Genomic DNA, 26,041 nt, shown 5'->3' with positions numbered 1-26,041 from the left:
AAAATTGTTATTATATTAAAAAGAAAAAAATTTTATAAATAAATTTTAATTATAATATCAATGTTTTATACTTTATACTGTATATATTTGAATATATAGAAGTTGAACAATATTGATAATAATAAAATTTTGGATATTGTTTTTATTTTTAAAATAGTATATATTTTTTGTTATTTTTTATAGCTTATTTTATTTTTTATAGCCAAAAGACATCATGGAAGAAAAAAATTTAACTGATGAACAAAAAAAGTTTTTGGAAGAATGTGAAAATGAATTCAAAGATCGATATACAGAAAAAGATATTGAATTTATGAAAGTTAAAAATATGGAATTAAAAAAACCTCCAATCATTGATCCTTGGTATCCTAGAAGAAAAAGATATTTTTTTCCCCAAGAAAGAGGTGAAATATATAGGAATTCTGATAAATATTATTCTCAACGTTACAGACCTTATAATTATTAAATGTATAAAAAAACTTTTGTAAATTTTATAATAAATTTTTTGTAAATAGCTTTATAATTAATCTATAACCATTCGTTATGTAATAAAGTATTAATTAAATTCATATAATTTTGTTATAAACATATTTTTAAATAATTGTTATTAAACATATTTTTATCTATTAAATTGTAATATATTTTACATTGATTATTGTATAATTTAAAAAAAAATTAATATTTAATTTGCATTATTTAATAAAAATCAAAAAAATTTAACTTTCAAAATTGATTTAAATTTAACATTATAATTTTGTATCAAGCTTTATAAGAATATTTAATTATTTTTTATAAGAATTATTAAATAAATGTAAGATTGTTATGAATTTCTTTATAATATCTAATCTAATTTAATAAATAATTTATATATTATGTAACTACCAGATTTTCTATGGTAATATGATAAGATTTCTATGTTTGTTAATTCTTATTGATATAACGTTTAAATAACATAATCATCTTATATGAACAATGTGAATATATATATATGTATGAATTTATATATATATATATATATATATATATATATATAAGTTTATATGTATATAAATATTGAAAAACATATGCTTCATAGTTACAGAGTCAGTCAATTGAACGTTTCATTTACTTTCGGATATATATCAATCTAACTTGTAGTGTACATTGTTCGCGTGATTAACAAATGAAAGCTTTATATGGATAAATTCTATAACATTCGCAATAATGCAGAATACAAATTTTATTTAAGTTCGCGAATTTAATGCAGTTGTAATATTTTTAAATGACATGCGTGTGCGCAAATTTTAAAAAAAGAATTGTGTAATAAATATAATACAATATTATATTCTACTATCTTTTATTTGTGATATATTTATTATTCATTTATAAATGATTAAATGATAATTTATAATAATAGTTTAGTTATTTATTAAAGAAAGTAACGTTTCATTCTTTAAATTTTTGAGATAATAAATATCCTCTTTAAATACCCATATAAAAATATAAAAAAAATTTTTGATAAAATGAAATTAAATTATTTAAAATTGCTTAAAACAATTATTTTTTAATATAAATATCTGATTTGATAAATATGAATTATTTCTTTGAAAATTTTAAAAATTAAAAAAATATATATATTTTTATTATTTTTTAATAAATTAAAATAACATATTTTAATTCTTCTTTAGATCTTCTTTTAATTTAAATATCTTCTTTAGATTTATAAATTATCATTAAAATTAAAAAACATTGAAAATTCAAGAGAGAGAAAGAAAAAAAATTAAAATTTACATTTAAGTTTGTAAAATAAAAAAATTTATAACTTTATAAAAAGAAATAATATAAGAGTATATATATAATATAAGAGTATAATTTATTGTTTTATGCAAATTTTATATGATAACTTTTAATGGCTTGGTGTAAAAAATTATTTCATAGAAGGTATAGTATTATAAAATTTTTAAATATTTAATAATTTTTATCATAAATAATAAGTTTTATTTTTATTATAATAGAAACAATACTTTTGTGGATGATGATTTGGAAACTGTTTTTGAGAAAAAAGAACGATGGAGAAGCATTTATGTAATTTATTTTACTATGTTTCTTATGTCTTTGGGTTTTAGTATTATACTAACAGGAGTATGGCCATATCTTGATAAGGTGAATACAATAAAGGAAAAATAAAGATGAATTTTGATATATAATAATGTTATACATCAATATTGTAGTTGGATAATACTGCTGGTAAAGAATACATGGGATATGTAGTTGCAGCAAATCCTTTAGGGCAAATGTTATTTTCTCCTCTAGTAGGATGGTGGGGAGATAAAAGAGGATCTATAAGACTTCCACTTTTATCAACATTAGCTTTATTTACATTTGCATCAGGATTATATAGTGTTCTTGAGATTGTACCAGGTGATCGAAAAATGTATATGATAGTTGCCAGATTTTTAGTTGGAGTTAGTTCTGGTAATATATAATAATATGTTATTTAATTGTTATTTTTATTATATTTTTATTATATTAATTAATAATATTAAATATTATCTATTAAATATTATTAAATCTTAAATATAAAATCTTATTATTTATTTTCATAATATGATACTTTCAGCTAATATTGCAGTAGCACGGTCTTATCTCTCAGCAGCTACAAAATTTGTGGAAAGGACACATGCTGTTTCAATGGTATCTCTTGCTCAGGTAATATAAATTTAATATTTTTTCATGTAAGTTAATATAATTTCTTATAACTTAACTTATCCTAAAATATCTTAGGTATTAGGATTTGTGGTAGGTCCTAGTTTACAAGCTGCAGTTACACCTCTTGGAGAAAAGGGTGTATATTTTATAAATATACCTATTAATATGTATACTATGACTGGTTGGATAAATGTCATAATGGGAATTCTTAATTTTATTTTATTCCTTCCATGGAATTTTACAGAACGTCGAATTGCTATTCGCGAGGCAATGCGAAATGAAGGAAAACAAACTGGTAAATATATTTAAATTAAACAATAGTAATCAAATATTAATTATGATTATTATTAAAAAAAAAAATTTTTATTACAGAGGAAGAAACATTGAAATCTATAAAACCAGACAATTTAGCAGCCTGGACATTAATTTGTGCATTTTTTGTCTTAGTATTTAATTTTGTTCTTCTTGAAACGTTAGTTTTAAAATATAAAATATTTTTTTATATTATAATCATTTCTTTCATTTTTTTTTTTTTTTTACAGACTTGGTACTTCTTTAACTATGGATCAATTTGCATGGTCAAAAACAGAAGCTTTATATTATATGGGTATATTAATGAGTATTGGAGCTGTTGTATCATGTATCACATTTGTTATGATTGAACCTTTGTGCAAAAAGTATAAACTATTTATACAGATATTATAAAAAATGATTTTTTATGATTTTTATTTATCTCTTAAATATTTTTAGATTTAATGAACGTAAGGTAATGCTATGGGGTGGATTTTTATTCATGGTAATAGGAAGAATTTTATGTATTCCATGGGGACCAGGTCCTCCGAAAATTGCTTATCTGGAATGTAAGTATACACAAACATAGCATCTCATTTATATCATATATAATATTTAATAATTTCAAAATATTAAATCAATTTTAAAGTTGCTAGATAAAATAATTAAAAATAATATATGCTTAATACATTTTTGAATATTATATATTTATTATATTTTATAGCATTTAATAATATTACAAAAGATTCCAATGGCACAGAAATTGTAGGATGTCCAAGTACTCAAGAATGGTGTAGCTATACACCACAACTTACACCTGTACAGTTTTTTATTGGATATGGATTCACTACTATAGGATATCCATTAGGTATTACTTTAATACAAACTATCTTCAGTAAAGTATTAGGACCTCGTCCACAAGGTGTTTGGATGGGTTTTATGACAGGTGCTGGATGCGCTTCTCGTGTCTTAGGTCCAGTATTTGTTAGTGTAATTTATACTCGTTTTGGAACGTATCATACCTTTGGTATCACTGGATTAACATTAATAGTATGTATGTCATGGTTACAAATTGTAAACAAACGATTAGTTCCACCAAAAGCAACAATTCTATCGAAAGATATGGAAATTCCATTAGTTCATCTCAAATCTAATGATATTCAAGATTTAAATGATGCACAAAAAAACAATAAAAATGAGGAATGTGATAAAATGTAGTAAATAATACACTTTAAAAGAAAAATTTTAATTTTTATAAGATTATATAAATATATATTGAACAACAATTTAGAATTACAGTATATAAATGCAATTATGATATAAAATTTAAGTATATTTTTTATGGATATTTACAGATTTTTAATACATGTTTTAAATATATAACTCATAGGTTATAAATAAATATATAAAAAATGAAAGAATATAATTAAGATTATGAAGATAGTTTTTAGAACAACACAAACAAATTTTTATAATGAATTTGTTTTTTTACAATCAAATTATTACTATATAATTTGAATTTTATTTAAAAATCAAAATTATATGCATAGTACAATATTGTCAATAATTTATACTTAATAGTTATGCTAAAAAAAAAAAAATAGAAATTTATGATCAAGCATATAAAAATTACAAGTATAATAAATTTTTAAATACTCAATAATTTTATAACAACAAAAAAAAATATATATAATATAAAAGTTTTTAAATTTATATAAATATTCATTTCATATGAAAAGACTGATATTTTGCTCAATTTATATCTAAAAATAAGGGTGCTATGAAATTTGAAGATTGCAAATGCCTTTTATCAAATAATCTGAATTTGTACTTACCACAAATAATTGAATGAGAATTTATATTTAAATAAACTCAGTGAAAATTATAAATTAAAAAGGTTGTATATATATGATTTAAACAATAAAAAATTTTAAATTTTTATAATTAATATAATCATTTAAAATTAAATAAAATTATAATTTTAGTGAAATAAGTATAAAGTGTATATATGTTTTCTAAAATAATTATATTCATAAATAATGTATACAATAAAGAATATGGTGAAGCAATATATGTATTGTATTAAGAAATTAGGATTGCAATTTCAGATTTATGAAAATTAATTAAAATCATAAAACATATTTAAATTTATTTGTATATCTTAATGAAAGTAAAAATTATTTAATTGTCAATTACTATGACAATTTAATGTCTTACAATTGTTAATATAGATATTGTAAAAATGAAAAATAATTTTTACAAAAAGTTAAAAACATTACTATAAATACATACATTTTATATAAATGCATGTTTTTATAGGAGTTGAATTATTTTAAGTTATAAAAAACATTAACATGTATTCTTAGAATTATATGACTGAAATGGTTGATTTTATATAAATAACACTTATAATTAATCTTTTTTCTTTGGTTTCTTGGGATTACGTGATCGAGATTTAGCTTTACAAAGAGGACAGATTGGTGCATTTCTATGTATTTGTTGGTGACATGATAAGCATGATTTCATAGGAGGTGGTTGTTGCCTAAAAACAAAGATAAAATGTAAAAACTAATATATTAATATACATATATAATATATTTTTGTTATTGAGATTTATAAAATCAAATATATATCTGATTTAAAATTAATTTGATAACTTATATATTATATAGTAATATAATATAAAATTGCGATATACCAGTGGTACCTGAATGTTGGAGCAGGTGGGCCTGGGGCTGGTGGTAATGGTCTTGGTTCTGGCTTACTTGGACCTTGAAGAGGTTGAGGAGCAAGAAAAGGTGTTGAACCACCTGGATGACCAGGATGATGTAAAGTAAGAGGAGGTAATAAATCTTCTCCTCTTACTTCTACTCTCCATTCTGCTTTTTGCATTGGACGGTCAAAATAACTGTAAACAAATAATTTTTCTAATAATAATCCAATTGATATAATATATATTTGTTTTATATTTAACTTACTCTGGTGAAATGAGATCAGATTCTGTTTCATATAATTCTGGTAATCTTTCCAATCCTAAAAATTCTCTACGCATACGATCAATATCATGTTTTAAAGGTTGATAATCATTATTGTGAATTAATTTTGCAGTCTCTCTTGCTTTATTTCTAGCTTCTTCTGCTTGTTTAATAACAGCTTCCATCTAATACAATTATATAAATAATTATATATAATTTATTTGAAAAACGATATTAAATCCATATTTTATCATACCGCATTTATATCTGCATGTATTTGTCGTAATTCTTCAACATGTGCCATTTTTTCTTGCATAAGAAGATCCATTTCCTGTTTATATTCCAGTAAACATTTTTCTTCTTGTTCAGTCTGTTCTACTTCTTGCAAAATTCTTTGCTTCATTTTTTCCAATTGAAGTGTTTTTGACCTAACAAAATAAATATTTCAAAACTTTTTTTCACAAAAAATAAATTGAATCATATTACTATTTATTATATTGTTATATGTTATTTTAAAACAATTATTTAAAAATTTTTAAATTATTTAAAAAATTATATCATATTTAAAAAAGAATTCATATAGATGAACAAATTTTTATATGTACTTAATGTCTTTCAACGCTTCTAGTTTTGCAAAAATAACCGTAGTTTCAGTGGCTGACATTATTAAACTCTTCCTAACACTTTTGTTTAGACAAACTTTGTCAAATGGAAGATAATTTGTTTATAAAATAAATGCAACAAGCTCAGAAATAAAATTTCTTTCGTCAAGGCATCCCGGATAAAATATTTAGGATAGAATTGTTAGGATATTGTATATGCACTATATTTTCATTGAAAACGAATAAAATCGTTATATTTGTAATTATGTTTTTGGAAATTAACCAATTTCGTTGACATTTAACACAATGAACATAATTAATATCATAAATTACAATGACAGATGTCTTTTTATAGATCAGAAACAACAAATTCAGATGGATGTATACGCCGTTCAACGATACATCGGTGAACTAACAAAAGAGCGGTTTATTTTGAAAGTATAAGATAAATAGATTTAACAACATTTTACCGCAATCTAATAAAATTAATTATGAAAATTGGATACGAGAAAGTATATAAGTTTAAAATGTTCATAACAGATAAAAAATTTATTATCAAAAGTTGTGATCATATTTTGATAAATTAATTTTATTCTTGAATTTTATTAACTAATTAATCATCTTTATTTACTAATCTATTAAAATTCGTTAAAAATTATTCAATTAAAATATATAATCGATTATAAATAAATTGTGCATATATTATCTATAAATAAATTTAAAATATCTAAATATAAGAATTTGAAACTCAATTGATAACTTTATCAAATTTTATGACAGTAAGCGATATTTTCCTACTTGCAATCTTAATAAAAATTCTTTTCCTAAACAAAATCGTTTAATAATATTTGATATTTTCTGCGAGTTAGCGAAAAATCTAGATTATCAATCTTTGTACAAATATCTATATATCTCATATATAGGTAAAATTATATATTGACGCTTTCAAATGGAGCGCGCATATCTCTAGTCATGTATCTCTGAAAAGATTTCTTCATGACGATTCATCGAGGAATCGTGACGGAATCTTAGTCAGCAATCGGTATCGCTTATGCGCGGGATCGATCTTATTGAAATGCGATCAATCATGAATAGTTAATCAATCTCGGACTGAAATCATTTATCAATTCAACCGGGACACGGTCAACAAATCTATATTGTAATCTTTAGTGATTTTTCAAGAATTCATGAGACAAAGAGGATGGTCATGACCAATACATCGTAAGTTTTATTTTTTTCTATGTCTCGTAGAATGAATGGCGTTTGTAGAAGACATAATGGAACCGAACAGATATCGTGAATGGAACCAACGAAGAGATACGTATAGATGTCTAATATTCTACAAAACGTTATTTAGAAGCGGAGAGTTGTTCCAGCTTTTACAATAATCCAGATAAAAGAAAGAGAAAGAAAGAGCCAAATTGGAAAAGTGCCGTGGTTGGTGATTATGATGATTTTATGTTTCTCCCTTGATTTTTTTCTATATATATACCGTCCAGTATATATTAGTCGTCCTTCTACTTAATACTGAGTACTTTTTCTGCCGCATCTGTATGACTAAACATTGACAAACTTTCAAGTGTTTGAAGCTTCACGAACTATGAGAATATAGAACAAAGAAGAGGTGCCCTGGGAGACGTGAAGTTAAGCAGTTTCAACGGGTTCCTCGTTGCGCACGCGGAGGGGAATAATTTTTCCTTTTTAACGGCGACCTCTCTTTTCGTGTGTATTAGACGAGTTTCTACGTGGAAGCATTATGGGATCCAGAATGGGATCCAGAATGGGATCCAGAATGGGATCTAGAATGTAAGTAATTCACATAGATGCTTATTTTCAAATTTTTATCCTTCTCTTCCTCGTTTATCTTCCTCGTTTTTTACGTTGCATGTAACGAATATAAAAGGGTTAACGAATGATTTTATGAATAATTGTGCATTATACAGTTAAATTCCGATAATATAAAATAGAAATTTCTATGCAAATATGTTTGTCATCGAACTTTGATTTGATTTGAACTTTCGCGATTTTTGAACGATTTTCCTTTAATTTCGCAAATCATCGAAATCAAAAATCATTGCAACTTTCTCGTGTTTACAAATGAGTTTAACTGAAACATGTGTCTCTGAAGATGTGGTCAACATTTTCAGTCATGAATTATCTAAAAATAATGTTTTCATATTCTGTGTTAGGATAGATCAATATGTGTATATACATTATTTATCACGTTTCACAAACGAAGATGTATCGTGATTGTTTTTATCTTGTCAAATTTTTTTATAAATATCATTCGTTTAATCAATGCGCTAATAAAACGTACTTTCGATATTTTCGTGGGACAAAAAGAATAGTGACGCGCATCCTCATGCAGTCGATGATTTCTCTCTCTCTCGAAAAAAACTCTGTTATGATAATCATCGTGATAATCGCTTGGAAATGATGGCTAGGCTTGAAGATGGTATTATGCTAAATTGATAATTACAACGCTTCTTTGTTGCATTGAATTATGGGATAATTGGCGCAAGGATGAATAGTGAAATGAGTTGAGAAACTAACTGATACGTACTATATTAACATTAACATTAACATGTATGTATCATATAATTTATTTCGCATTTATTCAAATTCCATAATATTTATTTTTATCATATCATCTATATTAGTCTCAGAAAATTATTTTTTTTGAGTTTCATATCGAAATTCACTGAATAAACCGTTACAAAATTTTATTTTGGAAAAATTCAATCAAGGATACATATATATATTGTAGTTTTAAATTATAATTAATTTCATTAAATAATCAAATGTAGAAAAAGAAAAGTATAATCATTATTCCAACCGATCAATCATCAAACTATGATATATAAACAAAGAATATATTAAAAAAAGAAAAACATGGATATTAGGTGGATATTAATTATGAATCTTTATACCAAACTTAAATATAGTAATATTCATTGAAAACTGTCAAGGTGTAAACGCAATTTGGATCCTGATACAAAATGATATTTCTACGAGGTTAATTAGTAAACTTGGTATTTTGTTTTATGATTTGCATCTGTCTAAATATGCGGATTTTCTTTCTCGTTTTTTATCGATGATTAAAAATATCACATAATAAAGATAGGCATTCATAAGTCAGAGTTCGTTAACCATCTGGCCAAATACGCTAAAATTGAGTGGAAATCAGGACACACCAGTTTAGGTTCATTTATCTTGCCATTATGCTTCGTTGAATTCGCGCGGGGAATCATTAGTGTCGAAAGTAATTTTCAAAATGTTTATAAAATTTAATTTTTTTTAAATTAATAAAATTTATTCCTATTTAATAAATAAACAATGAGATTTTCAATCGTGTTAATTCATGTGTTCTTCATTTTTGATCTCTTTTTTTCATTTTTTTTTTGTTTGATTTTATTTTTGATTATATTTTTTGTTTCGTTTTAATTGAATAATATGAGTGATTCGATACAAAATTGTATAATTTTATTTAAGTGAAATATTAATAAAAGAATGAAAAAATGTTACTTAAAATAAATAATTTTTTTTCTTCAATTTTCGTAAAGTGTAATTTTTCAAAGATAAATAATTGAATTAATCCCAATTTTTCTTTGTTTATTTATTTTATTGATTGTTTCGTGTAGATAAAATTTTTATTATGATTGTATTAATACTTAAGATAAATACTTAATGATGAATACAATTCACGATATGCATCACACGAAGACAAAAAATAATTGATGCATATTTTATTTATTGAAGATTTGATTTATAATTAGAATTAATTTAATATGTATTCAAAAATGTAATCATGGATCGCTTATTTTATTTTTGGATTAATGTTTTAAGTTCCAAGTTTGTCAAATTGACAAAACAATTTCTTAAAGCGAGAATTATCTTCCATGAAATTTTTAACGTGATAAACCATTTACTTTTGTAGAAATTTTGTATTTCATTTATGATCGATGATTATTTTATTATATTAAAAAGATTACTAAAACTGATTTTCTTATATAAAATATTAAATAATTATGACTTATCAGTTGTCACCATATAAATATATTATCACTTGTTTAATGAATGCAGCTTTTTTTCAATAATCATAATAAAAATTTATTGTTATCTAATTTATTTTTTTCTATCCCCATCAAAATTTTTTTAATTGAGTCAACAAACGTTATTTGATTCTACAAGTTGAAGTAGTCTACAAATAATGATTAACTTTCTCATGTTTTTCTTTTTATTTTAAAAATCTTTCTTTTTATTATTTATTTTTTATTACTTTTTATATTATTCGCATCTGAATTTTAATATAAGATGTAAAACAAATTTGTAAAAATGATCGAATTTGTGTCAATTACGAAAGAAATTATTTATTGAATGTTCAATAAATCATATTCAAATAATTCAAACAATTATTAATAAATAATGTGATTATGTTTTTTTATTATGTTTAAAATTTAATATCAGAATCAGTAAAAAAATTATGATCTGTACTTATTTTTCTTTCATTTCTTAACTATCATATTGTTAAGAATAATAAGAATATCTTCATCTTCTCATGTAAGACAATCATAATTTTTAAGCTACTTTTATTACAAGATATTTAATTTAATACGACATACTATTCTTTCTACAAGATTCATCCTTCAGTTATAGGGTCTATGGATCAATTTCAAATGTTATAATTAAAAAGGGTACGAACGCAATTGTGTATTTATCGATATTGATGATATAATCGGAATGATAGCTTACACATATCCAATTGAAATACTAGCACATAAAAAGAGAGAAAAAAGCTTAACTATTATAATAAAATTTATCAAAAAAACTGAAATTCAAAAATTAAATTTGAAATTTAATTACAAATTCCATTTCCTGTATATTCATTTCTTATAATCACTAATGGCGGCCTTCCGTTATTCCTGTTCATTATTTCTTGATTAATAATTTATCGAATAAACAAGTTTTTTTTTTATTTTATATATTTAATTCCAATTTTTTCCATCCATCTTTTATTCTCATAATTAAAACAAAATTTCATCAAAACCGATTAAAAACCGATTTCATTTAAATTTGTTAAATTATTTCATTTTTTTCATCGATCCACCAGAACATAGCGGATGAAACAGGAAATCGGGCCAGACAGATCGGCAGAGATCAACGAAAATGGACTGCTGATATCGGCTTTCAATTTTGTCCGATCGAACTCTGGGTAAAAACCGATTTTTTTCCATAGACCAGTTGCACATAACGGTCGATGTAACAATAAACCGTCGCACGTTAGTTGCAACTAAGCTGTCGCATCCGGTCTAAGCCGGCGTAAACCAGTTTTATTTGATTTTTCTCCGGTTGTTTTCGATGAACTGAATAAGACAAAAATACGCACACATGAGTAAGCGTGAGCGTGAGCCATGCACGTTTCGTCTTATCGGTCGTGTTATCTATCGATGTGTGTCAACCGCGGGAAATTGTGCATGCACGGTTTTTTTCTGTCCACGTGATTCGAACAATCATATTCGAAGACGGAGAAAAACCCGCCACTTTTCAAAATATAATCGTTGCGCGCCATGTCGGAGAACAGTAGCGGGACGTTTGACCTGGCGATTTTCTTTCTTTGTGTCGCGATATTTTTAGAGATTGTTTTCGAAGAAGTTGCCATTTTTGTTTAGAAAGCGATGTTTCAGTATTCCGGTTTTTAACAGCATTTTTAAAGTGATTTGTGATTTGATAGTTGTAACTATTTAGTAACTTTTTATTAATCTTTCAATTGTAATTATTTTTGTATAAAATTTTATAATGAATATTTTGAGATAAGGAATTCAATATTTATTGCATTCATTTGTATCGTATGTTTATTGCATATTAAACATTTCTTTGGTATTTTTAAGATTTTAACATTTTAATATTTTTTTCTTTTAAGTTTTTGCAGAATTTTGGATCATAATCTAGATATAAAATTTTATGTTTGTTTTAATTTATCAAAAATGACTTTTTTAACTCGAGGAAGAGGTTGTAGATTATTTAGATGTTATAAAAGGATGTGAAAGATAGCGATTTGAGAAAGATTGGAGAATACTGATTCAGAAATATTTAGAACGTTTCAAAACCGTAGCTTGCAATTGCGATTATTTGGTTTGACGTGTCTTATATTAGCGGGACGATAATGAATAATATCTCAGTCTTTTTAACCATAGGCGAGTGGTTAACAAAAAATATTTGAAGTTATATTGTATTTAATAATTCTGAGATTTGCCACGAAGTGGCAAATAATAAGTTGTGTTTATTTCAAGGAGATGATTAATTTTTTATCATAATTTATATTTTATTAATTTAGTTATATTTATAATTTTTCTCGATTTTTTAATAATATTTTGAATATTTAAACAGATAATGAGTTCGAGACAAGAAAGATAATAATTGTTCAATGTCATTTCTTTAATTCTAAAAAACGATTCGAATAATTGAAAGAATTATATCAAGAAAAACAAAGCTAGATAATTTTTCAAAATTATAAATTTTGCGAAAATGGCGGTTAAACGATCATTTAATAACGGCTAAGCTCAAGGACCGACATAATATTCTTCAAAGATTATGTAATTGTCAGATACGATCAGTAATTAGATAGTTTGAAAAGGTATAACTGTTAAAACCCGGAATTTCAGTAATTAACCGATACCTAGTAAACCGTGAAGCACGTATTCCGGTGATATTTTACGTAACATAAGCATTTTCTGCATCGAATGTTTCTAAACATTGTTTCATTAATCAAACTATGATTATGATAATTCATAATGAATTTCCAATTTTTTTCTTCAAATAGATAGATCATTGCGCAACCATCTGTCCATTTATCACCTCTTTTATTCTCTATTCTAACATCGAGTATGAAATCGAAATAAACAAAATTAACAAAACCATCGAATAAGTTACTCGAAATATATTTCTATTCCATCAACGATATTTTATCATTTTTCAAACATCTTTATCACCTGGTTATTTGTATACATAAAGCTTGCATGCCATAAGTTTTCGAAGTGGACAATGGTTATTTCATGGCGGACGACAATGTTTCACGTGAAAGCTGCATGGCACGATCTAACATGGTAGAACTAGTGTGGCCTGCTGAAAGTCAAGAACTTAAGAAGGATCGAACCTTCCCCTCTCCGTTCTGTTTCACTTCTCCCACTGCCCCTTCGATGGTCAACGGGGACAGAGGCAGAAAGTCTGTGGCATACGTTTACCTTGGAAGACAGTTGCTGCAGCAACAGAACAGTCTGTGATCGTTTGACGATGTGCTATATTGCCATTTGACACGTGTCGATTCGCGATTTTTTTTACTTAATCGTGGTCGCGAAATTAACTAGTCACATATAATTAATGGACATTTGAAGAATGGCGTAGGCGATTCGCGAAAGGAAAATGAAAACCGGCTGAACACCTGTTTCGCACATGATATTTTGTTTCGTGTAACGATACATTGAGGAAGGAAACGCGCAATTTAATCGTGAGTTCAATTTCTTTTGAAATACACAATATATTTTATCGAATATATTTTTGGGAATATCGTTTCTATAAATCCTAAAATCCTTCGGTTCAATTCTTTATAAATTTTGGAATCTATAATTCGATATTTAATTTTAAATTTCTTATTATGAATGAAAGTCATCTGAATGAATGAATCATGATCGTCATTACAATATACAGGAAATTTGATCTAGATTCATTTATTTCCTGTTTGATAGATGTTGATTTAAAGTACCGTCAAATGAATATAATTATACTTTTCGTTTAGACGCTACTGTAAAATTGTGTCACATTCGCTGGAGACCTGGTTGGATTCAATTGTAAGTTGAATTAAGAAGAATAGAGATGGAAGCGTTTAAGTTGTTGGTTACAATTGAACGCACAATTGAACTGCGTTTCAAGGTAGACACTCGATTAGGTTTATTCTCTTTGTTGCATTTGTTTGGTTCCGTCTCGGTTTCGGTTGATAGATTCGCGATATTACAATTGACATACTTTAATCCACTTGAGTCGATCCCTCATATGGATCATGATAATTAATAAGAGAAAAATATTTATTTATAAATCGCATCGTAAAAGTCTTTTATGAATTTATAAAGATTAATATAAAAATTTATCGAAAAAAAGATTTTTAAATATTTTTGTTGTTAATCATATGTAACAGAACTATTCGTATAAATGGTCGGGACACAACCTGGAAAAAATTAAGAAGATGTTAAAAAGATTACTAGCAGTAACACGATATGGAGTATCGCGTAGACTTCTTTATGAAGAATTAGGAATTCCGTCGAGTCGTTTAAATTGTAAAATATATGTTAATCTCGCCATGCTTGAATAAACTAATGTGAAATTACGCATGAAGGACGTATACGATCAGCCGTGATCCATTCTTTACTTGATGTATACTTTGACAATATTTTGCGTGCAACAATGTTAAACAACGTATCGTATCTTTACCAATTATCGCCTCCGGATTTTTTTACGCGATATGTAAAAATTATGAATGATCGTCAGTGAAGTGACATTGCATTATAAAGAAAAAAAAAAATGTTATAATTGATAAAAAATATATATATATCTATAAAAGATTCTGTTCGATCATAATTATCTGTTCTTCATTTTAAATCTTTCACGTGCAACATTGCAACGCGCATATAATGTTGCAATAATCGCAATTTATTTATCCTGAAATTTCTACAAGAATAAAAAAAACGACAGAATTACGTATATGCGGGTTACATATGGGCGATAAATAACAATAAACAGAATGATTTACGACGGTATTACAGAATGTGCTCATTTTCCACGGCATCATCCGCATCCATATTTATCCGGTGAGATTGAAGGGCAGTTACAATTCATTTCCACCTTGAAACGTTAAATGGTCATCGTACACTTGATTACAGGGGAAGAGATCGTCAAGGCTTGTCATGAACGGCATATAAATGTCGCCAATGGAGACGTGCAACACTTTCAGTTCTTTTATCTCTATTAGAAAGTCAATGGCATTCTGTATAGAAAGATCGTTCTTAAATAAACATTATTAACATCCATTAATGAATCTTTGATAGGAAATAAAAATTTTTTTTTTCTCACAAATCGTGCGATCATTCGAAGAATCCCTGAAAAAGTAATCAACGAAGACGAATCAACGAAAAAATGAATCAAAACGCAGAAAAGAATCGGTAAGTTCGATTACTTTCGATAAGAATCCAACAATGAGGAGTTCGATGACGCGTTCGTTTTCATGTATATGCAAGTGGGATGATGTGAACGCCTCCGTTTGCACTGGTTTTTCCTCTATCTCTGTTTGATGTCCAGTCGCTTCGAAGCCAGTAGAAAATCGAGATTCGCCGAGAGCAGTTGAACGTGATCGCGCGCTACAACAAACGAGCACGCGGTCATCTCGATTTATCGGCATTTATCGGTGGACCTTAAACGCGAACATTTAGTTTCATCAGAATTTCAGGCAACGGTTAGTTTTATATCAACGATTTTTTTCGCCGTAACGGCGATTATAATTACCCGAGAATAAAGATCACGATTTCTCTTGGTCGATCGTTCGTTTCTGTAGCAGAGCTGACTGGATGGCAAGCGTGAAAGTTTTGTTGGCAACTGGTTTTCCATTTTTTTTTTCATTTTTTTTTCTCTTTTAGTTTTCTCTCTTTTTTTTTTTTTCGATCGTGTTCGATACTTTTATGTAATAATACTCGTGCAGAATTGCGTCGTTCCCGCGTGTGTTCCACGAGCCATTGATATTCGAACGATGACTTGACTCAGGACATAGGGTCAATGAGGAAACCTTGCCCACGGATCAGGCATAATTCTCAAATCTCTGTGTTTGCAGGCTGAAAGACGACGAGAAGGACAATATGAGACTATTTTGCGCGCAGAACGACGACGAATCGTCGACGATGAATTCCAAAGATGGTTCCAGAGGTAACGCTCACTTGTTTTCATGGTATAATTTCTGTTCAAAACTTGATAGTTTTAAACTTGATATTTGACAAAATAATCTTTGAAACGTAGTTCACAATTTCTTATTAATCATCTTATTATTATACGTTGAATTGCTGAAATGCTAATTAGGTAATAAAATTCAGAAATAATTCTTATTGCAAAACATATAGATATGCAAATTTGTAAAGTATATTAATTTTATTACTGTGTATAATATAAATTAACGTAATATAGGAAAATTATTTGTTCGCGTTTAATGAATTAAAAATTGCGTTTAAAAATTTAAAGAAAAATTAATATTTTCTCGATATATAAATATATCATTCTTGATCAAATCAGATCGCAGATGAGCCACAATATTAATTATCATGTCGATTAATCGTGTGCCAGGCCACCGACACGATTTGTTCAACGCGTCTGTTGGTCTTAATTAATCATAACTCGAATTAATCATTTACCATCGTGCCGCCTGTTGCTCGAATCGTGTGATAAGAACGTGTTCGAAGAATAACGATTTTCCGCTTATTCCACTTTTCCTTAAACAATTTATTCCGTTTGACTCGTTTCAAAGAAAAAACAAAAGATACTTAACATTCACTTAGTGACGCTGTTCATTAACAATACCTAAATCAATTAAACTAAATGAATTAGAGTGAGGTTTCTAGTCAAAGTTTAACCCAAGCGTAACGCGACAACTTCCGTTTGACCGACGATAAGGAAACGCGAAAAAGAAAATGAGAGTTCGTTTTAGCGATGACGAATCGATGGTGGTTCGTATATCTGATTAATTTTTGGTCGCGAAACGAAACTCGTCGTAATTTAAAAGGAAATTATCTTTGCGCGCGAAGAAAGAGAGCGTGGGTGATCAAATTCTTCTCTTTTCCATTTTCTTCTTATTTTTTTTCATTTTTCGCAGTTCCACGAGAGAAATATCATTGCATATATCAACAGCAGACACTTGATTTTCACGGTGGAATCTGTTTGCGTTAAAGATCGAGAATGTCGCGTATTCCACTCTTCCTTTTTCATTTTCTCGAATATGGGAATTTTCGAGCAGATGAATCGAACGGTATCGTTGATCATCGGGAAATGGTATTTTCGTAGGGGACAGGAAGCAGGAAGTGGATCGCTTCGGATACTATCAAATGATCATGTTCGCGATAATCAGCCTGCCTCTGTTCTTGTCAGCAGGATTCACGCTTGCCTACGTGTTTACAGCCGGGGAAGTTAAATACAGGTACGTTACCACTGATGCAACTTGTGATTCGATCGGTGATATCTATTTTTTTTTCTCCTTCATTTTTTCCTTGTATTTTCGCATAATTTATCATGTGTATCCGCATCTCTTTTGAATCGTGAATCGCATTTCTCAAGGTAGACAGCCGTTTATGGACGAATAAATTCTTGAGAGTAGGCTTGAATAATGCGCGGCGATCAAATACAATCAGCGAGGAATAACCTAATGTACCGCGACCACGAAGATTGATCGAACATCGAAATTATGTAATCGATTACTTTATTAGCAACCCGTTAATTCTTTCGCGGTAGATGAGAGTTGAGCGCTTGCTGATGATCGGTATGAACAATTTTAGCGCGTTTAAAGGAAATTATCACATTCTTTGATAAATTTAACGTTTATTATTGGAATACGGATATTTTACGCAAATTGAAAATTTTTTAATCGTAATTAGGCAAGGCAATTGATAAAATAATATTCAAATTGTAATCATCTTATTTTAATTTTTAAATTAAATAACAAATATTATTATATATCATTATATATATAACAGTATATTTATTCTTGAATTTGGTTTTATGAAATGGATTTGTAAAATTGATCATTTATTTCATATGCAAAATTCTAATATTTTATTTTGAATATTTTATGTCTTTTTGCATATCATTTTGCAGATTTATGTTCATTTACATTTTCTATGAATGCATAAATATCCGCAGTCTAGACGCTATAGAATAAAATATCCTGGAATACGTGGAAATGTTGATCGTTGGTAAACTAAACGAAATTAATTTAAATTAAATTAAATTTATGAAATTTTTTTTTGATTTTTTAATTTTTAAAAATTTTTAAAAAAATTTTTTTTAAAAACTTGATGAATAATTATAATAAATACTTTAATATATATCTCTTTTTTCAATCTCTTTTCATAACTTAAAAAAAAATGTTCTTTAGTATATAATCGTGTGACAGGTGTACGGTGTCAGAATGCGAGAATTCATCGAACACGCAATTCAACGTGCCTTGGATGATTGATTCCGTCCCGGATGTATCCGAGACGTCCAAATGTATCCGTTATGTCGTACAAAATCACACAGGGGCGTGCACAAACGAAACTTTCAGTAACGTTACCAAAAGGTGCGATTCATGGATCTACGATCCATCCGAGAATACGATTCAAAGCGAGGTAAAAATCTGTTTTAATCCTTTGATCGATTAAAATTAACCAGCTCGAAACAATTCACGTTATTCGTTATTCGTTATTTTATCATTACAGTGGGACATTACCTGTGACACCAATCGATGGAAACTCACTCTTGTGGGCACGGTAAATAACATCGGTCAATTCGTCGGGCTGATCTTTGCCGGCTACATATCAGACAGGTAAGAAATAATCGAAATTTACTTCGAAAGATCCTTAATTAGCCTCTATTAGATCGGATCGGATCCAGGAAATGAAATTCTTGGTACGAATCGGATGTCTAATCACGTTCGATCGAGGAGGAGTGTGAAATAGAGGTTTTTCGATGGGTGTAACGTTTCAGCGGAGAGGATTCGATCGGATTCAACAGGTCGTTGATGTCCATCTATCGAAATCCTCTCGTAAAACGTGATAAAAATATCAGAGATGGTTAAGATTGCCGATAATCCGGTGAAATCGAAATGTAGGAAACCGAACGGTCTGATCTATGAACTTTTTGCCGGATCCATCGTACGTAGCTCGAATTTAAGGATGCTCAGTTTTTACACCGTTTTATGGCACGTGCTCAAGAATCACCAGGGAATCGGAAACTCTGAACGGACGAGACTTTCACGAGTTGGATCGCAAATTCTAATTCGAAGTCGGGGAATACTTGAGATCGTCCAGAGGGGGGAATGTATTTAAATGAAACTGTACTTTGGACCAACTTCCCAAGATCTATGATAACGATTCGAACTTGTTTCTCGAGACATCCTCGTTTTCGAGGCAATTTCTCGTACCGATGTCAAAAATCTTCTCGATCTTCGTATGTATCGAAAAACATCGTTCGCCGAAGAGTTTTAAAAGTTTTTTATTCGTCGACGATAAGAAGTCGAAGAATCACCGTCGTCGCGAAACTTGTCCGCTTATGTAGGATTCTGTTATTTTTCAGATATGGAAGACGCACGATACTGACGCTCACCACATCCCTGAGCGGAATCAGCGGTCTGATACATTCCTTCTCCGTGAATTATTGGATGTTTCTCGCGTTCGAATTTATCGACGCGACTGTCGCGGCCGGTATCTACAGCGCTGGATTTATTTTAGGTGAGTTAATAACGAGGCAAAGTAAGGGAAGATGTTGGACGTGAATAATGCCGGTATAAATAACGGCCATGTTTCACATGCCAACGAATACTCGATGCAGGAACCTTTCGATATCGAAAAACGTAACCGAAGGTAACCGTAACCATGGTCGGTTCTCCGGTTTGCCATTGCCATGCTGTAATTCCTTCGATATTTCATTCGTATGGGATATAGTGTGCTTCGAAGCATACTGCGTGGAGTAATTCTAATAATTTTACGATATATCAGTGAAACATCTATTTCGTGCAATTTCATTAAAAAAACCGATTCCTCGTGGATCAGAGTCAACGTTGATCGATTTTCAGGGATGGAGATGGCAGGGGTAAGAGGCAGAGTATTAGCCAGCACAATTATCTGCTGCATGTTCGCAGTCGGTGAGATGTTACTCGGATTGATAGCGATGTGGCTTAGATCATGGCGATTGATCCTTCGCATGGTGTACGGACCGGCATTGCTGGCCATCTTATTGCCGCTCCTTATCCCAGAATCAGTCAGGTAATTTTCCTTGCTTGATCGCTTAATTCGCATTGTCCGGGCGCCTCGTTAACGATCTCGAAAAGAATTTCTTTAAACGAGTCGGAGAAATAGTCGCGCGTATTACGTTTTATGACGTGTTCGGTCGATTAACCGGTGAATCTTTCACGTCATTATATATTTAATTGGATCCGATTCTCTCTTTCTCTTTGATTAATTAACGCGTATACCGCTTATAATCTTAGGTTCATATCATTTTAGCGAATCACTTTCTTATCTCGTTCCTTTTTTTTTGTGTACGCCATAGGTTATCGATAAAACGTGTCCTATACAAGCGTAAAAACTATCGTTTTCCCCTTCGAACATTACTGTAGAAAAAAAAAAAAAATGAATGAACAAACAATGAAAAAAAAAAAAACATACACACACACAATGATGCCATTTTAAAGGTGGCTATTGGCGAATGGGAAACAGGAAAAGGTGGAGAGTATATATCGAAAAATGGCGCGTATAAACGGGCTTCAAATCTCGGAAGAGGCGATCGGAGCGTTTAAAGATTTGAACATGGTGAAGACTGAAAAAGTAAGACGAATTGACAATTTTTTTTTATTATATTTTTAATAAAACCGAATTAAATTAATTATGCCTGACTAAATTTATCTTATTTTTCAGACAGAACAAATAGTGATGACCGAAAAGAAGTCACCGATTATGCAAATATTGAATAGTTCGGTGATGCTCACTCGGTTGTTGGTGTGTTCGTTTTGCTGGTTAACGAACACTTTCGTCTATTATGGATTATCGTTGAATTCGGTGGCTTTCGCTGGTGACAAATACGTTAATTTCATATTGGTCGCCATCGTGGAAATCCCGGCTTACTTTTTGACCTGGTTTCTGACCGATTACATCGGCCGTAAAACTACTCTCTCCTCGTCTTTTTTGCTGAGCGGAGCTTTTTGTCTGGCTATACAATTCGTACCTACAGGTAAACACAAATTCATTCTTGAAATTCCTCACTTGTAATTTACAGCGCTATGAACACTTTTGATTAATTACAAAAAGATGTTAAATATCGATACATTAACTTTCTATTATTTATTCCAGATTCATTGAACTTTCTACCATTGATTCTGTACATGGGCGGGAAATGGTGCATTACGATGTCCTTCTCGACGATTTACATTTATACAGCGGAACTGTTTCCCACAAACTTGAGACACTCCCTCCTTGGAATTTGCAGCATGACTGGCCGCATGGGGTCAATATTGTCACCGCAAACTCCTCTTTTGGTGAGTCGACTACCGCAAGAATGTACATCGCGGAGACCGATACGGACCGCTTGTTGATTGTTTGCATACTACTTCAAACAATATGGCAAAGATTCTATATCTTTACATACCATTTATCTTTTGTGTAACTTTATTTATTGCATTGTGAAATCATTACATTGATTAATTGATTATCATCCATTCAGAAGATATTATATTTTTTATTTTCCAATTAAAATGTTATATTGTCCACGATTCCGTTTCCAAAAACAATTGCTACAGAATAATTAACAGATATTTTTTTGTTTGTTTTTTTTTTTTTTTTTTTTTTGATCTATTTACATAGCTATTTTTATGTCACAGGCACAATTTATGCCCGAATTACCATTGATACTGTTTGGATGTATGGCGTTATTCGCGGGACTGCTTTCTTTGTTCTTCCCGGAAACATTGGGGACGAAACTTCCGGATACGGTGTGGGAGGCAGAGAATATCGGCAAAGAGCAGCAGAAGCAGGAATTACAGGATTTGCCGTCTTAAGAATGGACGAATATATCGGGACGAGTTATAAATCCGACACGAAAAAACGTATAAAAATGGAAGAAAGAAGGAGAAAAAGAAAAAAACCAACGAGACATAAAAGAGACGAGAATTAAGAAGAAATCAAATTGAGAAAAAATGAAAGAAGCAAAAGAAACGTAACATTGCAGCAATGGCTTTCAAAAGTTTCCCTTTCTTCCGGCATGAAAACTATCGACCGTGACTATTCGCTTCGCGGTTTGAAAGCTCGCGAGAGGCAGAAAAAGAGAGAGAGAGAGAGAGAGAGAGAGAGAAATGAAACATGCGGTAAAACTCCGGAAGTGAAGGGAGCTTAAGCATACTTCTATATATGTATGTATAATACCTACAGAATATTTGCTTGCCTTTGAAATTGACATAGTTCAATCGCGATCAATTTGCCATAAAATCGACTAGTTACAAAGAGTCGACGAGTCATCGATTGTAGAGGAAATGATAGAGGAGAATGAAAAAGTTTACCCCGAGGGAAAATTGGCATCATATTGGTAAAGAAAGTTCGAAAAATTGAAAGGTCGGAAAAATTTGAAACATTATGGAAATTTAATTCAAGAGATGATTTTTTGTTCTGGTAAAAAGATGAAATTAACTCTCAAAAAAAAAAAATTCTTGTGAATAGTTATAAATTGTATAAGATATGTTCAAAATATATGATATATCTTTTTATTTTGATAATCAATTATCTATCTAATATCATTTTGATATTCAATTATTTATCTAATCTAGTATATTTGAATTCATTTTTGATTTTAGAAGATAAAAATTGGTGTCAATGATTACAATTTTATATTATTATTATATAAGATTTATATCATATTCGACATACTTTTTAAATTTAAAAAGTAAATATGTACATTTAAAATATGTTATTAATCTTACTAATTGTTTTAAAAAATCACGTTTGAAATTTATTTTATGCAATGAAACGAAATCTCCTCCTTTAAATAAAAAAAAAATTTATTGCTTTTAGATTTCATTTTCGTAAATCCATGTCATGAATGATATATCTTCTGTCCAAAGATTATATGAAATATCAGTATTTTATCAATACATATTCTGCTATAAGATAAATTATATTTATTTTTAATACATCTTATAAAATGAATTATGATATTTTACTTTACATTGTCGATTTGAAGTGTTATCTTTGTTAATGTTTGTTAAATTTATTTTCACTAGTTTTAACAGTTTGAAAGTTCGTAAAATGTTAATTAAAAATATTTTCTGCGCTTTAGAAAGCGTGCTTCAAAAGTGGAGAATACTTGGAGAGCAATTGACGAAGTGATTGAAAAGCATTGCTTTTATGCAAAAATGACATACACAATTATTATTGACCCGCTTTTTATCCGACAAATAATTACAATTTCCAAATATCAGTATATATAGCAAAATATCGATACATTGTATCACGCACAATTTACTTGTGACTCTATGCTGTTGAGTTATTTATGTATCATATTCTAACAAAAGATAAATTACTTTTTACAACAGATTTTTATCTGTATGATTAATAACATGATAAACAAACTACATGATATAACAGAAAGCTCGATAGCATAATTAAAGATTATAATACGTGTAAATTTTGAGAAAAGAAATACTTTTAAAAAATTCTTTATTATATTTGAATTTAAATATTCACAAGAAAATGAAATATATCATATTTATTTCGAGAGTTGATTTCACATCCTATAAATTATATTTTTACCCAAATAAAAAGTTATAAATACCTGAAAAGTTTCAAATTTTTCTGTATTTTATTGAAATATTGAAATTTTTTTATAAATGAATAATTCATATTTATTGCTTATAATTACCGGATACCGCGCGAGATCGTTTCACTTTCCTTTGTTCGTATACGTCATCCGTTTCATGAATTTTTAATACGATTAATTATAGCTCATTACAGCCAGTTAAGGTTATCATTGACGTATCCGTGTTATCAGACGTCAAAACGTCTTCGTATAATGGGTAACGCATACATATATACGCACGTCATAGATTACCGTATGATGCTTCTTCCATTTAGGAATGAAAACATAATTGTGCTCAGGAATTTACACAGTATTGCTGCATCATGTTCGTAAACATATATATTAATCGGTAATTATGTCAATTATGTTAGGTCCTGTCTGTATTTCTGATTTAAATATTTCAGAATTATATCATCTTTGTCATACTGCAAGGACTATAAAGCATCGTGCCATGATAATGCATCATCTAGAAAAATGAAGTTAATAATAGCAATAATTTATAATTTCATGTATAAATATATATATATATATATTTACGTGAGAATATTATTATTCTGAACAGGAACGAATGAAGAATTAGATGAATCAGTAGACACGATTTATAATACTGATGATAAATTAGCGAATTAGCCTTAATTATAATTATTATTATTATTTTGAGCGAGTATGCCTATGTATTAAATATCCATAATTCCAACGAGTACTTCACCGATGAATATTTAGTTAACTATGTACAAAGCGTATAGAATAATTGTGAGAATTGTATAAGAATATACACGGTGATACACGTCACGGTGCTGTTCCAGAGGATTATAGAGAACGATTGTATCAAGAATGATACTCGTGACGATGGAAATATTTTGTCAGGCTATTTGCAGCTCTTATGAAAACTGAACTATTTCAAGTGAGTATTATTAATTTGTTGCCATAGAGTATTAACTGAAATATTATGTAAATATCTACGAATACGGTGATATCTGCGTGATACGAATAACTCACAAGCTTGTACATAGAACGTCGATATCGCGTAAGATATTTCCATCGTGTTGCGAGTTGCAGAATTATATCGACCCACTTCATAAATAATCATATTTGTTAAAATCGAGATAAGAATATTCATATATAATAAGATATACCAGACATTAATGTAACATAAGATGTATACATAATTCTGAATATATACAAACATTTATGAAATCTTGATTGTTGTTAATATTATCCTCATCTGCCAGAGTTCAAAATTCTTGCTATACTTTGAAACAGTATTTTGAGAAACTTTTATTTATACATTTAAACATAATATTATATTTAACGTAATTTGTTCTTAACCAATTAGTTTTTTATTTAAGTTAAAAAAATCCAATTTGATTCTTTCAATACTAGGTGTTGATATATTTATAGAACTTTTTTTGAAAAAATCCAAACAATTTTAATGTAATTACTTTGATCTCTGGAATCGATCCTCCTCAAAAATATTTCGTAAATGTATTAACAGTTTATGCTGGAAATAAGATTTATTTAAAGAACTCCATTTAAAAAAGAAAGTTGATACAATTGTCGGATGACTCTCTTTATATATATATTATAGCAAATAACTTTTATTCGACAAATTTTTCTCTTACTCTTATAATTTTTGAAGATAATTCAAATGTTTATTTATTTATTTTTTTTGGATCTCCCTGTGTAATTATACTTTTTTACATAAAAATTAGGAGGAAAAAAAAATATAAAAAAAAAAGGGACATCACGACATTGAAGATATTGACGTTTCTGAATATTCCGCATCTGTGTTCTTCTGAATTAAATGAAAGTACGCTATTATCTACTTTCATTTGGATAAAATGGAAGGCAAAGTTGGCTTTTGTGATG

At 28.8% G+C, this 26,041-nt stretch overlaps 3 protein-coding genes across 11 annotated transcripts; 2 read left to right on the top strand and 1 right to left on the bottom strand.

Moving 5' to 3' along the window:
- The first annotated feature begins 1,105 nt into the window (after window positions 1-1,105).
- LOC122710406 (major facilitator superfamily domain-containing protein 8) lies at window positions 1,106-7,004 on the top strand. Of its 3 annotated transcripts, XM_043928245.1 has the most exons (11): window positions 1,106-1,296; window positions 1,915-1,917; window positions 1,992-2,139; window positions 2,208-2,451; window positions 2,597-2,685; window positions 2,761-2,980; window positions 3,058-3,157; window positions 3,228-3,362; window positions 3,436-3,545; window positions 3,701-3,844; window positions 6,909-7,004. In XM_043928245.1, the coding sequence occupies exons 1-11, from the start codon at window positions 1,259-1,261 to the stop codon at window positions 6,995-6,997; spliced, it is 1,320 nt and encodes a 439-aa protein (XP_043784180.1). In that variant the 5' UTR covers window positions 1,106-1,258; the 3' UTR covers window positions 6,998-7,004. The 3 variants fall into 3 exon arrangements, with proteins under 3 accessions (XP_043784180.1, XP_043784179.1, XP_043784178.1); XM_043928244.1 differs by lacking the exon at window positions 6,909-7,004 and having other exon boundaries at window positions 2,208-2,397; window positions 3,701-4,389; XM_043928243.1 differs by lacking the exon at window positions 6,909-7,004 and having other exon boundaries at window positions 3,701-4,389.
- Window positions 5,066-6,857, bottom strand: LOC122710408 (zinc finger C4H2 domain-containing protein). Of its 2 annotated transcripts, none has more exons than XM_043928247.1 (5): window positions 6,557-6,857; window positions 6,208-6,379; window positions 5,955-6,136; window positions 5,675-5,884; window positions 5,066-5,518 (listed from the first exon to the last, which is right to left on the bottom strand). In XM_043928247.1, exons 1-5 carry the CDS (start codon window positions 6,613-6,615, stop codon window positions 5,389-5,391), a joined length of 753 nt encoding a protein of 250 aa, XP_043784182.1. In that variant the 5' UTR covers window positions 6,616-6,857; the 3' UTR covers window positions 5,066-5,388. The 2 variants fall into 2 exon arrangements, with proteins under 2 accessions (XP_043784182.1, XP_043784183.1); XM_043928248.1 differs by having other exon boundaries at window positions 5,684-5,884; window positions 6,557-6,855.
- Window positions 7,005-7,567: 563 nt separating the features above from the next.
- LOC122710405 (solute carrier family 22 member 21-like) lies at window positions 7,568-23,093 on the top strand. Of its 6 annotated transcripts, none has more exons than XM_043928236.1 (13): window positions 7,568-7,712; window positions 7,805-7,990; window positions 8,134-8,359; window positions 16,425-16,516; window positions 17,642-17,774; window positions 18,747-18,960; window positions 19,051-19,157; window positions 19,907-20,061; window positions 20,406-20,595; window positions 21,024-21,156; window positions 21,247-21,559; window positions 21,679-21,863; window positions 22,206-23,093. In XM_043928236.1, the coding sequence occupies exons 3-13, from the start codon at window positions 8,310-8,312 to the stop codon at window positions 22,380-22,382; spliced, it is 1,749 nt and encodes a 582-aa protein (XP_043784171.1). In that variant the 5' UTR covers window positions 7,568-7,712; window positions 7,805-7,990; window positions 8,134-8,309; the 3' UTR covers window positions 22,383-23,093. The 6 variants fall into 6 exon arrangements, with proteins under 6 accessions (XP_043784171.1, XP_043784172.1, XP_043784173.1 ...); XM_043928237.1 differs by having other exon boundaries at window positions 7,570-7,774; window positions 7,845-7,990; XM_043928238.1 differs by lacking the exon at window positions 7,805-7,990 and having other exon boundaries at window positions 7,570-7,774.
- The last annotated feature ends 2,948 nt before the right edge of the window (window positions 23,094-26,041 follow it).

This window comes from Apis laboriosa, unplaced genomic scaffold (assembly GCF_014066325.1).
Source record: "Apis laboriosa isolate Shangri-la unplaced genomic scaffold, ASM1406632v1 scaffold14686_cov152, whole genome shotgun sequence".
In the NCBI taxonomy this organism is placed as follows: Eukaryota; Metazoa; Arthropoda; class Insecta; order Hymenoptera; family Apidae; genus Apis; species Apis laboriosa.
The sequence above is the reverse complement of the archived record's forward strand: the minus strand, read 5'-3'. Positions and strand labels throughout refer to the sequence as shown.